General features: G+C 40.4%; 1 protein-coding gene across 8 annotated transcripts in view; it reads right to left on the bottom strand.

Annotated features, from left to right (window-relative positions):
* prdm16 (PR/SET domain 16) overlaps window positions 1-15,934 on the bottom strand; it is a 204,314-nt gene that overhangs the window by 22,039 nt on the left and 166,341 nt on the right. For 7 of the 8 annotated variants that reach the window (XM_023335432.1, XM_023335415.1, XM_023335406.1 and 4 more), the window contains exon 4: window positions 4,549-4,689. In XM_023335432.1, the coding sequence (XP_023191200.1) occupies window positions 4,549-4,689 (141 nt within the window). Of the gene's footprint in view, window positions 1-788; window positions 1,206-4,548; window positions 4,690-15,934 lie in introns of those variants that run through there. The other variant, XM_023335425.1, reaches the window with a different exon arrangement.

Genomic DNA, 15,934 nt, shown 5'->3' on the forward strand with positions numbered 1-15,934 from the left:
AAAGTCGGCACTCACATTCACGCTTTCATAGATAAACAGTGAAAAAACCTAACATATAAGCCACAGATGTCAAGCTGAGAGAAGAGTAAAAGCACGTTACGTTACTATCAATATATCAAATGCTGATTAAATTAATTGGTCGAATTTGTTTTCGACATACTCATAGTTATTACGCTAAAAGCATAAAAAAGAAGATGAAGAACGTCACAGACAACGGCCGTTCTGATCCGAGGCCTTATTTCTTAGATCTACCAGGTGAAATAGTCTCACAGGCTAATTGACAATTTAATACAAATTACAAAACTAACGAAAAATAATCAAGTCATTCATGTGATATTATAAAAAAGTAAAACAAGTAGACTGCATTTAAACAACACCGTATCCAATCACACGTGCTGATTACAATGATTTTGACCACATGGGGGCGCTCTGCACCAAGTGAAACTGCAGCGCAGCAAGGCAGCCGAAAACTCCCCTTCATACACACACACACACGCGCGCACACATACACACACACACACACACACACACACACACATAATACAAAGCCTATATAGGTAACAGAGGCTGGACAACTCAACTCTCAAGTTTTAGTTCGTTTAACATAGAAAACAAACAAGGAGAAGATAAATTATTATTATTATTATTATTATTATTATTATTATTATTATTATTATTATTATTATTATTAGTGTTTTTTCTTTTTTTTAACGACATTTAGATAACACACACACACACGCACACACACAATCTCTGCGGGAGCCTCGCGACGCGGGTTTCGGCCTGACCTTTCTTTTCTCCGTGAGACGAAAGAGTTGAGAAAGTTGCGCGGCGCTGCGGAGAGCCTCCAGCTGCAGTAGCACTTCAGTCCCGGAGGAGTTAGCGACACAACCCATAGTAAGTTTACCGCAGAGGGAGGGCGAGAGAGGGAGAGAGGGATAGAGCGGGACGCTGCTGCGGCTAGGGCCGGGAACAGCGGGTCGCGGGTCGGCCGGCGGCGCTGAGTTCGCTCGGTGTTGATTCCCTCCGGCTGGCTGGGTGAAGCCTCGACGCTCCTCTGCTGGGTTACTCTCTAATCTAGTCACCGAGCGCGTCTTTGATGATGATGATGATGATGATGAGTCTCTCTCTCTCTCCCTCTTTTACTCTCTCTCTGTTTCAGACTCCCTCCTCTCTCTCTCTCATTAGTGATTCCCCATTGCCCCTTGGTGCTCTCTCGGTTACCCGTCGGCCACTCCTCCTCGTCTTATCTCCAGCCAAAAGGATTGAGGGATCTGCGGCGCAGACCCCTCCCCGCATCTCCCAACTCAGTGGCCGCTTCGGCCGCCTGATAAATCTGTTATTGATGTAAATAATGGATAAAGAAGCTCGGCCAGACTTGAACTCACTCTATCAGGCATTCACACCAATAACACACACACACACACCCGCCCACACGTTATGTAGGCCAGTCAATGAAAAAGGCCTCTTTGCTATTCGAACTTTCTTTCCCAGGAGGCGATATTATTTCACTCGCTTTCGGATCAGCTGTTCATAGAGGTATTATCTTGAAACTCGTTAAAAAATTATTTGGCGTTATAGATACACAATTATTAACAATAATAAAAACAAAAACAAAAAAAGCATTTGTCTCCTACTTGAAAAAAATATAGAATCATTTGCAAATATTTCATTTTTCTCCAAATCAAACAAAAATACTTGTCACTACTTAATTATTATAATTACATAGATATTTTAAAAATAGCATTACTTGCAATTATTCTATAATATATATCTTTGGCCACATTTTTTATTTTATTTTACAAAATCAAACAAAAGTGACTCTTTAAAAAACAGATGAAATGTAAAATTTTATAAGTTCCATCAAGCAAATTTCCTTAAAATAAAAATCTTTAGAAGTGAATATTAAAAATCAAAAATAAATTACAACATAAGCAAATGTCAGGCTAGATTTTCTTTTTAATAAACACAGCCAGCAGCTAATCAAAGGATCTCCATTATATATGGTTAATTTTTACTGCAATATTTGAGCATGGACTTGTTTGGATTCTACATTAAGGCCTCAACCCTCTCTTGACTTCTTCCCTTCACTGTCCAGTGTTTAGGAGACAGATGCCTCATCGATCAATGCCAGCCCTTGGGGCCTGCAATAATCTCCTACTGTGGCCTTACACACACATACACACGCACACCCCACCACACAGACCCTCGCAATAGTCTGTACGAATTGATGGATCCATCCGAGGGTAGAAGGGCAGATCAAACAGCGCCAGAAAGGGCCTCCTCTTCAAAACACAAAAGATGAAGGGTTGACAAGAAGGTGGACAAGGTTCATCTTCTCTTTAAAGCCCCATCAACTCTTAACCCACACACACACACAACCGGCACACACACTAGTAGCACTCTCTCAGGCGTATAAATCACTAGATGCAACTGGGCCTTATGCAGACCCTGAATGGGCTAGCTTGCACACCATGTTTTGTGCGACTATTTGGCATTCTGAGTAGATCTTAACTCATTCATTTGGAGCAAAACACACACAATCGTAGGAAACTGTTAATTTTTTTTTCTGTTTGTTTTGCTATCATTTAAAAGTGTGTGAATATTGCATGAGAAAACAATTGCAAGCTGACTTAAGTGAGAAAAGTTGCATAACATAAGTGTGTGGAAAATTGAGCAAATTCTCTCCCACCACGTCCACGCCAACCCCCCCCACACACACACACATGCACTGACTTTGCTGGACAAAAATTCACAAAGCCCGCATTGTTTCTTGCTCCAAGAAACAATGCCAAATCACCACCTGATAAATATCTGAATGATGCATGATTGTGCACACGTGTGCTCTTATCTTACATCATTAATGACAAACAAATACATTTTCAGCTTCCCTTTTAAAAGGCCACTGGCTGCGTTTGAATTTGCTTTGTGCGCACATATTTCCATAAATCCTCATGTATTGTGCATGTCGATACAGGAAAAAAAGAAAAGAATAAAAAAAAGGGAAAGAAAAATCGCAGAATGGCCTCTTAAATTATATATTTTACCACTAAGTGGCTGCATGTATGCGAGCGTGTGCATGTGTGGTTGGGCTATGTTTGTAAATAAATTATAGGGTCATACCAGCAAGCCACTACCCCAAGCAACTGGTCAGGCAAACAAAAGCAAAGCCTTTTCGATAAGAACAAACAAGTGCAAAACACATCAAAAAGCAATGGAGCACGTGGGCCCCTTTCTTTCGCCAATAATTCTCCACAATTTTCTCTGGTGCCCTGATTCTTTCTTTGACATTATGTGGCAGTAACGGGGCACCGATGTGAAAATCTTAAAATGATTAGGAGGGTTGGTGTTGCCAGCCAATTGATGATTGTCAATCTTGGGAGGCCCCAAGATTGTGCTACCCTCGGCCCCCGCTCTCTTTTGCGTGGTCTCTTTTCTTCACTGATCAGACTTTAACGTTTAAGGCCTTAGTGGAAGCTCTGGCCTGTCCCCCCGGTGTGTCACAGTGACAAGCGGTAGATCAAGCTATGAAGACGGGGGGAAGTCAACAAGTAGCAGGCGACGAGAGGCTGCGACAGGAAGGGGAGTGAGCCATGTAGGCAGGGATTAGAAAACAAATAAGAGTGGAGTGACAGGAATGAAGGAACACAAAGCCAAGTCATATGGATTCATTTGGCTACTGTCATGCGGTTGTCACTTATTATTTTCCGCTCTGTTTTTTTTAAATTTATATATATTTTGCCTTATTCACACAAGCTTCAAAGTAAGATTCCCCAATCCCATTATCCCATTTAACATATGCCACTAATGGTGTGTTCAAGTGAAAGTGGAAATTGACCCAAAAAGGCAGACGCAGAGGAAAGCAGAGTAATACCGTCAGTGTGTCAGCACAGATATGCTAATCCATTGCAGCAGTAAGTTGCGATCCACACATTGCATGGGGTTATTGTTAGTGCCTAGTTAAGCAGTTGGAGTTTTATGGGCAATGGCTGGGCATCTTTCCAAAAACATCCACTGTGCCTTGGCCAAGTTTCTTTAAACAGAAACTCCTCATAAAGAAAGAGCACGCCTTGAATAATGGTTATCATGGAAATCAGGAGTGTCTTAATATTCCTTAGCCTCTTCAGTCGGGTAATTTCTTCACAGCTTTGGCAACTGGCCCAGCTTTAGACTAACAAAGCAATCCGTGGTCATTACAGCACACACACACACACACACACACACACGCACACACACACACACACACACACACACACACACACACACACACACACACACACACACACACACACACACACACACACACACACACACACACACACACACACACACACACACACACACCTACACACACACACACACACACACACACACACACACACACACACGAGTGTGCTCACTCACACACATCAACCCCACAATTAATGGACTGAAAGCTTTAACTGCTTCTCCCCCCTACCTGCTGCTTTCCAGTGAAATGTTGTTTTTTTTTTTTTTACATAAAGAGGAACAGAGATTGATGTAGAACAACTCTGGAATGCGACTTACCTGGTCTCCTGTGAGGTGACAGGCGGTGAGGTTCTGCTCCTCAAACGACGGCGCTGAGCGGACGTACTTGAGCCAGCTGTTGCTGGTTGTGTCTGGGCCAGTGTCCAATGCAAACTTGACATTGCCCATGTCGTCTACCACCTGTTAAAGAGCACAAGTTCAAAAAGACGATACAGAAGGTGCTAAGAATTTACCTGCCGATTTTAATTGAAACCGGATTTTACATCAGAACAAGATAGTTGTTTACCTTTTTTTGATCTAGGATCATTCAACAGATTAGTGTAAAATGGATTAAAATTGATAAGCCAGTATATAGAAACACAAAATTGCTAAAACACTGATAAAATAATTGCAACAATACAAGCATTATCCTGAAAGAAAGCCATGCATCAGTCTGACACATTTAAAAGCTAATTCTAACACACAGGTTTAAACACAGGAAAATAAGAGTTTTCATTCCTTGATTTATGAGATCTTCTGCTTCACCTCCATTCTGAATAGCTCATGTCTATTGGGATCAAGAGTGAGAAACTGACAATGAACCACCAGCATGGGGTTACTTTGCTGTGATGTGACTATCTTGTTTATATATATATATATATATATATATATATATATATATATATATATATATATATATATAAACATGAGATCAGCACACTATCTAGGAATTAAATTATAATGTGCTCTTTGTGTGTCCCCAAACAGTCAAGTAATTATATGTCAAATTATTCAGAAAGTTGGTCAAGCAGTCACTTTCACTTTCACAGTCATAGGCATCAAACACGCTGAGATGAGTGAATCCTGATATGTGCAAACAGCATAGTGTAGCACGAGATCAAATCATGATATTATGGGGTAAGTTGTGCAATATTGCAGTAAAAAAATGTGCTGATTCTAGTAGATTCTTGTGATTCAGTGGCACACATCTGTGCTACATATGATGTGAGAGAGCTGTTGTGCTCATGTGGTAGAATTTTTGAACATATTAAAAAAAAAATCCCAAGCAGCCAGCCTTATCTGGGGATCGAATTGCATGTCAAATGCATAGCTAGGTCCTTCCGGAGCATTATTATCATATCGCATTATTTGTTCTTCTGGTATTGGGGGGGGGGGGGGGGGGGGTGGGATGTGCAATAGTTTTCAAGAAAACTTCATTTTGTTTTTGAGCAAAATCAATAATCCTTCCAAAGCCACAGTGTGGAGATTATGACTATCTAAGTTGCAGAGAGCGAACATGTCAATGGGTGTTAAGGCCAGCTAACGTTGCTGGTCCTAACAAGGGAAGGAAAGAGGATAAGGAGGAGGGAGTATACAAACTGGGGCTTCTTTCACTTGTCTAATGACTTTCTCTGGCATGTATTGATCACCCTTTGTAACCCCTGTAGCCCCCAGAGACTCAGAGAACGGGTTTCAAGTTACCCGCTTTCACAGAGAATGGAGGCGGACGTAAGGTTGCGGCGAAGGAGGAAGAGCAGAAGAATAGAAGAAGGCCTTATTGTTAGCTGAGAAGCGTAAAGATAAGTACAACCTTGTTCTCAACCTGCAACATTTCTGACTAACATTCTGAGTGATAAATTTACAAAAGAGTAATTTGGAACTTTTTGCAACGTGACAACACAGAATGCCTGAGGTAAAACGTATTTATCAGAGGGAGATAGCGGCGAGTTTGGAGACAGCTAAACCACCTCAGAATCTGAGTCTTCAGCAAGTTGGGCTCTGATTTCGCTCCGCTACTGCTGCTGATACTGATACTGGGGAGCCAGCGTGAATCCTCTGGGGGAGAACTGGCCTGAGACAGAGCAAAACTCCTCTAATTACAACAACCAATCAACCTCGTCTGAATGCGGCGCTGACCTTTGGCTTGACTCTCTGCACTCCTAATCACAGTCAAATGTCTGCGTAAGGAAGTCGAGGTGCGATGGAAAAGAACCAATGAGCCATCTGACATTCTTAGACGTGCAAAGTTTGTGAACTTCTCCAGCTTCGCGAAGGCACGGTCACGTTTTGTTTATTTTCAACCGCTCGTAAAGTGTGAATGACCGCGTTTTGAGTTAGCATGTGCGGAAGGTGCTTTTTTTTGTGGGTGGGTACAGGTGCCAAGTTTAGTGAGTAAATATGTTTTGGGTCTGGATCAAGGTGTGGAAGCGTGGCTTGCATAAGCGCAGCAACAGTTTGGGGCGAAGGCAGGCACGCATGGTTGAGGTAATAACAGTGCTGTGCCTCTTTTGACCCGATGTGTGAGCTTACCCGCCTTGTTAGCGGGGTCTTTTTTTAGAATAACAATGCCTCTTGGAACCTTGGGTAAAAATAATAGTTCAACCCTTCAACAAGCGAAGAAAAACCCCTACCAAAGTGGAAAGAAAGGTCAGATTCTGCTTGTGTATTTGCCGATCATCAAATCAAACCTTTACGCAAATTGGCTCCTTCTTTTGTGTTTTCGTTGAATCCATTTAGATATGTTTAAAGGCTTATAATGGGGTGTAGCCCCACATCCCTCACACCTCTACCCACTGTCCATTCTGCTCCCAATTTACAACCCAGCCTGATAAAGTCCAGACCTTTTTTTATGTGCTAAAACAGACTCTGAAAACTAACCAGGCAGACCCTCTCAACACACACATGCTCACCTACTCCTTAGCCTAATATCCTCTCTGCAGCTGGCGGAGTCAGAGTGCACTTGTCATATCGTTACTGGGGAGCTACAACAGGTATTATAGATATTTTATTAACATATGTTAGAAATGAAGCTAAGCTCCAGATGGAGACTGGGTGCACACACTTTTATGTAGTTAAGCCAACATATTAGCCTTGAATTTTCCATACACTCTTATTTTACCTCCTCCTACCAGCGTAGCTCTTGTACACCCATTCGATGTTTCTTAACATGAACTTAATGAGCAGCAGACCGGTGCTGGGTTGTGTGCTTTCCTTTTTCTTTTTTTTTTTTTTTGTATCTTGGTTGGCACATGTGTGTCTTACTTTACGTGTGTGTGTTGTCTCAGAGGCTTGCTAACACCCTGTCTCTGGGTGGAAACCTGATTTATAAGGCCTTAAATGAGGGGCAACAGAGAAGGAGAGCCAGAACAAGCTTGTGGCTGATTGTTTGTTTATTTACCTTTACCTTTCTTTTTCATTCACTCCACCTCCCTCCATCTACACATGTCACACGGAGCAGGAGAAGGAGGAGAACCCGGCTGGAAATCATCAGCTCCATGTGTAAAAGGGTTTTTAACAAAAGTAAACTTAGCTGCCCTGAATTTTACCCCCCAGCCACCCAAACGTTACAGACTGGAAACAAAACCTGAAACTGAAATATGCTGTTTGCAAAAGTACTCACCATCAAATTCATATTTTGTCCCGTTGCAACTTTAAGCTTGGATATATTTTGGGAGGATTTTATGCCATAGAGCAACACCAGACGTGACGTGTGGGTTGCATTTATACTCAGCCTTCCTGAGTCAATTTTTTTAGATCCATCTTTTGCTGCAATTGTGGCGGCAAGTGTTTGAGGAATGTCTGTATCAACTTTGCACAACCAGATCAAGTATTGCCAATACTTCTTTGCAAATAGCTCCAGCTCAGTCAGATTTGGATGGATCTAATTGATCCATCCAAATCTGATGTGCATCTTTCCACATATTCCTATTTGGGTGTTGGTGTGAACTTTGACTAACTTTAAACAGGACTTCTTTTTTTTTTCCTATGCAATTTCCTTTTTCTCACCAGAGTTGTCTTACCCCACTTGTCTTCGTATGTTTGGAAGCATGCTATTCTCTCTTAATTTTCAGATGACCGATTCAACAGCTCTTTCCAAAATAGACAGATGATCTAATCCTGCTCTAAAACTCTCCACAACTTTATCCCTGACCTGTCAGGTGTTCCTCACCCTTTGTTATGGTGTATGTTCACTAAACCTCTCGGCCTCCACAAATAGGTAGCATTAATACTAACACTGCCTCAGGTGGAGCCTGTTAAATAATTAGGTAACGTTTGAAGGCAACTGATTGCACTAAAGTTTATTAAGGGATGTTAACGTAAGGACAGCTTGATGCAAAGGTTGATGCAGGTAGCATTGTATCATGCTTCAATAACCAGTGGAGATGGTCACCAGCTCCCCTCTGACCCTGAATAAACACATTGACTGGACGCTTTTTTGGATGCTTGTTGTTCATTATACTTTAATTTGTCAAATGTTCTTGTTATTACATGACCAAATTCGACAGAAAGTAGAAGCAGTATGAATACCTTTGGAGCAGACTGTAATATTAAAGCCATTTCTGTCTTCAGCTTGCTAAAATTCTCTTCTTTTTTTCCCAAAAGGAGTCAATTTCCTCATTCTTGTTCTACACACTGAGGTTAAACATTCATTTAGATCTTATTTTTAAGCATCAGTTTGCTGAGCTCTGTCATTCTTGCCTTCCCACTAAATTTAAAACATAATCAACGTGACAATCACTGGGATCAACAGCTCACATCAGTCAGAGTTAATTACTTAGATCAAAACCCACAAACAACTTTGAAAGGTCAAGGCACAGCAGTGCTCAAGCGATTATGTTAGGTTTTATTCAGACGCACTGTGGGACAGGAAAGCAAACAGAAGTTACATATTTCAAATTATATTTTCTCTTTTTAAATGAGTTTGTCTTCCCAATTTTCACCTAATAGACTCGCAAGCATCGTCATTGTGTCACAAAACAGAAAACATCAGACAAGAAAAATGGATGAAAGTCAATCTAATGAAGAATTCTAAGTTTATTTACCATCCTCCTTTCCTATTTTAAAACTTGATCTCCAGTTTGGCTTGATTAAACACAATCAAAAAAATGACTCACTTGACATTACACACACCTTCAGACACGTACCACTGCGCACACACACATACACGCCCACAAAGACACAATAAGATTTCTCTGAAAGAGGAGCGGCTCTAAGTGGACAGGATGCAGAGCAAACTCCACAGGAAGCCCTGATAAGAGCACGACACTTATATCGCCCCTCACAACACAAAGGGGAACCTTTGACAGCTAGGAACCTTTAATGGCTGTCTCGGCATGCCCTCTCCTCCGCCAGTTACATCTGACGGATGTCTGTGGAGCGTTGGGCTGAATTAGTAGAGCGAAGTTGCCTGTACGGGTAGACATTGGTGACAAGGTACATATTATTTTCCCTTTGACGGAGGGCAGAAAATGGAAAGGGCTGCTCAGAGCGTCGTGGTGATTGTGATTTTGATGGGAGATGAAGATAGGAGCAGACTTATAGCATATCAGACGTAACTGCCAGGTTATTGAGTGTCTGAGGGAATATTTTTATAAGGTGTGATCGTGGCGCTTTTGTTGTACAAGCCTCTGTTTCTCAATGTGTGAACACACCCTAGTTTGCATTCATTTGTATACATGTGGGGCAGAGAGCAAAGCAGGTTTTGTCATTTTAAGAATGGACTGCTTTGTGTATTGTAGAGTGAAACGAAGGGAAAATATGCTTTTTAACATGAAATATCATGGAGAATTTGAAAAGAAAAGAAAACAAGAAAAAGAAACACAAAACTTTTACAAACAATTGAGTTTTTAAAAAACACGCACTAAAAGAAAAGAAAATACTAAAAGAAAATACTAAAAGAAAATTCTTTCACTAAAAGAAAATTAGTGAAAATTAGCTCGGAAAACATGCAGAGGGAAAGCTAAGTTATTCTAACCCAGTTTACCTGAACATATCCTGGGGAAGCTGCAGACTAATAAAATATGTTGCTTGGAGGTGGAAGAGAGTAATGGAGGAATATTTATTTTTTTATTCCAAGACTTTTAAAAAAAAATTCTGCACATTTGAAAAAACAAACCAAAAAAAAAAAGAGAGAGAGAGAGAAAAAACAATAAAACTGGGGGTTGCAAGACGGGATGCATTTCATTTTAAGGGAGCCAGGGGGCAGCCTGGCATGAGAACTCCTCAGAGGTGGGAAATGAAACTTCCCTTGCTCTCTGCAGCTGCAGACTTATACTGTAAATATACATAAACACAAGGCCGGTGTGGCTGTGTAGAGAATATATGAGAATGGTTGTTGGAGAATTGCATCCACACACACACACACATACACACGTGTACACCGTGTTCTAACTCGGCCGAAAAAGACAGACATGGAAACGCGGCAGCGACAGTGACAGATTGAGTGGCTGTGAAGCGGGCTGCAGAGTTGGTTGTTAGAAGTGTTGCAAATTAAGGTGCAGCGCGACTGAAAGGAAATAAAGAGGTGTGTGTTGGAGTTTGTATCCTTTCTGGAAATGGGTCTGTTTCCAGTTGGGAGGCCCCTTTAACATGCTCACACGCGCACACCCACGCACACGCATCCACAGGCAGACTAATAAAGAGACTGATAGAGTGCAGATCATGAAAACGCTCCAGTGTGTTTGTAAGTCCTCATTCGGATGGGTGTGCGTATGTGTGTGTGATGGATGGGGTCCTGCAGAGAAGACCCTAGCCCCACCATATCACTCAGCAGTCTAAATGAGTGTGTGTCTGCACTCATTTGTGTGTGCCGGTGTGTGTGTATGTGTGTGTGTGTGTGTGTGTGGACGGGCTCACAAGGGGTCCTGCCATTAAAGTTTGTCCCACAGAAACTGGAGGGGAAGGCGGCATAAAGGAGATTATTCTTATTTTAATAACTTTAGTGGACTGCAGCGCCGATTAAAGGTGACATGGAAAGGATGTAAATTATGACTGGATGATGTAAAAGAGGATGACGGGGGGAAAAAAGTGTGCTAAGGGGAGAATGCCTGAAGAAAATGGTTAAATGTTTTGCACCAGCAATTTGCTTCATTTCTGCATTGGATTCACTTAGCATGTTGAACTAGGAGCATTGGTGCACAAGCACGCTCATCAAGCTGCAGTCCGGATAACCTGAGGTCCTGACCTGATGGGCATTCCTCAAAACTTTAGAAAAAACAGCAGGAACTGTCTCTAAACAGATTTTCTAAATAAATAAGAAGCATTTGAATTTGTAACAAAACAACGAATGATGCATCCCTTTAATGATTTATTTCAAGATAATAAAAAAAGATATATTGAAATAGAAAATGCATAAAATTTCCAGAGTTGTACAAAGACATTTTCATGTGAAAATGTGAACAATTACATACTGTTAATTTCCCTTTAAAATATTTTATGTTTCTATTTTATGTTCCATCTTCCACCATTAGGTCAAATGGTGGAAGATGGTGAACTTGACCTTCAATGACAAAGCTTGATGTGTTTTTCTTTTCTTTTCATTTCCATCTTCTGCTCAGAAATGACGATCAGAAGATCCAGTTTTTTTCACACAAACTTATTTAAATAGGTACTTTTGTGAATTCATCCTGATGTAACTTTTGGAAGCTTTTAAAACTACATGGTCAATGTTAATATTTTGTGAACGAAACTGATTGTACAGGCATGTATAAATGACTAATAGTAGGTGATAAACATGAGCTTATGAAACAGGATGATAAAGCATCTTTTATGGTATGACGCAGATGTATTTATAATATTGGTTGTAAATTATAGTTCATATTTATTCCAGTGAACTCTAAAAACAAATAGATATATAAACTGTGATTAAGTCTTAAAGATAACAGCAAATTTAGAAATTGCTAAAAAAAATACAGCCAACTTTATTTCATCATTTAAAAAAAAATTATTGCTTCATCTACGACCAGTTAGACTCAATGTGTGATTGTTGAGTTTATTCAAAATTGTATATTCACAACGTGTCATGACAAGATAATTAAGTTTGTTTCAGCTCTTATGGTGACTTTCATTTTAAACTTACATCAAAAATGCAAACTCTATCTTCCATCTACATGTAAACCATGTAAAAACAACATTTAACATGTTGGAAATTTCAGAGTTTTAGTATGGAACCATATTTACTATAGAATACACACAGAAACTGCTGTTTTTGTAGCATCAGGAGAACAAATTGCTAATCCAGGATTTCAAATGTAAGCTCTATAATGTTTGTTTTAAAGAAAAAAAAAGGTTCATCTTATTTCACACATAGAAAATGGCTGTTGAAGTAGAAACAAAATCACAGATCATGGCAGGAAGGACAGACAGAAATTTCAAAAGGTGTTCTATCTTGTTTTGTTGTAGTTGCTAAAAGAGAAACTGGAAGCAACAAGACAGGATGGTCAAAGCTCTACAAAAATTGCAGATCGGAAATTGGCCTCAAAACCGACGGGCACACCTCTGCTGCCTTCATACCTGTACCGGGTTTCATCTTTCATACATGTTTATATACGCACTTTAACATTCAAATATTGTTGTTTAGCAGGATCCTTCGCCTTATTCTGAAGTCAGTGAAAACACTTTGAGTCCAAATAAAGAGAATAAGCAGCTGAGTTAAAGTGTTTCATCAGGAGGAGTCACGCTGCGAGGAACGATTGGACCTTTAAAAATAAAGTGGATTGGAATATGTGTGGGGGTGTGTGTGCGCAGGTCGGGGTGAGGGTGTGTGTGTGAGTATAAAGCCTATTACTAATGCTGGTAACAGTACACCTGTGTAGCCATGTCTGGCAGTCTAATGACAGCTAAAAAGGAAGCAGGCTGTAAATCCACACACAGTCACACACACACCAGCACAGCTCAAACACACACATCACAGGGGCAACGATGATTAGGTTAAATATATCCCCCGATTACTTTTTGTCTCTGTGAAATACTGCGACGAAAGCTCCGTGTCTTCCTTTTTGACTGTTAAGCAGATAAAGTAGATGCACGCAAGGTGACTGAGAGGGTATGCGGCGTGAGGGTGAAGGTGAGTGAAGGCGTGTTAAACGTGACCCATTTTATCAGACCAGTGCAGCCTTCGACATAATTAAAACCTAGGCAGGGAGGCGGGCGGGCGGGCGGGCCGAGGAGGGCCTTGGGCCTTGTAAAAGCCATCTGGGTTGCTGCATGAGCGTGAATGTGCTTGCAAACGTGTGTCTACACTGAACCGAGAGTGTCAGAATGTGGCCTCGCTCGCTAATGACACAACTCCTTTAACTCGTATTAAATTAAGAGTAGCAGCGCTATCATCTCTGGTGAGTGCGCTGAAAACACGGTTGCCAAACGTACCATTGTCAGCAAGAGTTTCATTAGGGGTTTTTAAGTTTTGCTTGATATGCTAGTCAACTATTAAATATCATCTTTTAAAAAAATAGAGCAATCTTTTGATGTAATACAAAAGCAAACCTGCAGCCGATGCAGGTTAATTTTAGCGCCGTGCTTCTACGTCCACCTCAGCACCCCCTGAAGATTGTCTGAATGAGCAGGTTGCCATGTGCAGAGTTGCCAGGTTGGGGTAACTTACAACAGGAAGTGTGTGCGCTTTAAGAGAAGGGAGTCGGAGAGTTTTTAGGCTGGACCTCGTTAATGAAATGGCTTTTGTTATTTACAGCCTCCTGTTAAAAGGCTGGACAAGTGTGTGCAGGCGTTGGGGTGTGTGTGTGTGTGTGTGTGTATGCTTTTTTTAGATGATTTTTTTTTAATTATGTGACTGGAAGTACACCAACGATACTTGAAGTGTATGTATGTGCCTTCTGCTTTTTATGTGTGATACTTTTAATAAAAATATATATAGATGCAGCCATTGCCTATATCTGTTTTACCATTCCTCTTGCTTTTACAGGCAGGTTTTTATGATATGTATTCAGGGCAATTAGTGAGCAGATATATTGGCTCATTATACTGAAACAGGTGCAGTGTAAATGGGGAAATATGAACTGTACATCAGGGTCACATACACACTCTAACCGCAGTGTTTGAAGTGGAACAACCAGATTTATAAGTGTGACAAAAAAAAAGAGTCATTCAAAGCCCAAATAAGGTCCTAGTTCTGACTTGAATAAAGGTCTTTTTCTGAAAATCACAATTATAACTGAGAAATTTCAAACTGCAAAAAAACCAAAAAACAAAACAACCTTTTTTAACTGTTGCCATGCTCATCACTCTAAGTGTTAGCAAGATAAACTCTGTTCCTTAAGTTGTTTCAACGTTTCCAACATTCTTACAAGGAACAAAGTTATTGGCTGCCCTAGAAGTTTATTTAAATCCATAGATGATGTCATAAATGATAATGTACATAGTTGTAATGGAGACTTTGGTAAAGAAGAAATTGTGCCACCAGAGCCATTGACTACGAAAGACTATTATTGTGTTGACTTGTCTTTTCATTTAATGTCACCACTAAACTCGCTAAATAACTGCTTACTGTAATAAAATATTCATTTATTTCAAGACCTTTAACACATAGTTAGCAGTGAAGTCAACAAATGCGAACCATGCTACATTTGCCGAAATAAACGCATGGGTACATACGTAGATTTATGTCTCGTCTAATGAAACTACAGGCATTCTAATAGAATTTTACAAGTTCAAGAAGCTGTATTTAAACATAGCTTCAGATTAAAGAAAAATGAAACTATTAATCCAGTACCACAAAACGAGAACAGCCCAACACGTTTCTTTAAAGTTGAGCCTATGAAACGCAGCGCTCATCGCAATGTTCCTCTCTGGGTCTTAAACAGTGCTGAAAACACAAAGCAACATTTCCTGCGCTCACGAAAAGCGGCTAAATCACTCAAGTTGTACGAATCCAGTCCATGAGTAATGACAAATAATAATGAGGTGAGGAAGCACACATTCAACGCCAACACAACTTGACCTCCACTCTACTCGACTGACATGAGAAGGGAGACACAGAGAGGGACAATTCCTGGAACTGTGCAAAAACAAACAGAGAAGTAGAAGTGCTGCGCGGGACAATGTTGCAAAAGAATGCAGCTCTGACAATTATTTATTAATATTCAAATGTAGGAGAGTTTCTGAAGCTGGCCACAGAACGAGGAGATGTGAAAAACAATGATGTATTAGGAGCTTTTAACAGGGTGTCGCAAATAAAAACATCCGCATTTTGATGTGAATGAAAGGTGGCGGAAGGTAGCAGAAGTAAATATATTTACTTTATACTTTATATATATACTTTATATATTTATTTCTCGTGATCCAAAATCATCCTGCTTAACATAAATTCCAAAAGATCTATTTTGAATCTCGGAGATGTGCACTGACATAACACAGAAGAAGTCACATCAACCTTCAATCATCCTCTTATTTTTTATACTTAGTAATAAGAAGTTGTTGAAACGAGATCAAACACATGAACTCTGCGATGTGCAGAACATGCCAGTCAAAGCCGAGGCCGTCAAAAAATGACAGCTACACACATTCCTCCTCTTGTCTTCGTAGCTCTTATCTTGGTTCTGATCACCTGTAGTCCTCCCAGGTTTCTGCAGCAGACTTAAATACGAGACGTAGAATGAACAAGAAATGCTAAGTGGTTGATTTTGGTGCCAAAAAAAGGGATTGTAGTGTG

The sequence above is a fragment of the Xiphophorus maculatus genome, chromosome 1 (assembly GCF_002775205.1).
Source record: "Xiphophorus maculatus strain JP 163 A chromosome 1, X_maculatus-5.0-male, whole genome shotgun sequence".
NCBI classification, from domain to species: domain Eukaryota; kingdom Metazoa; phylum Chordata; class Actinopteri; order Cyprinodontiformes; family Poeciliidae; genus Xiphophorus; species Xiphophorus maculatus.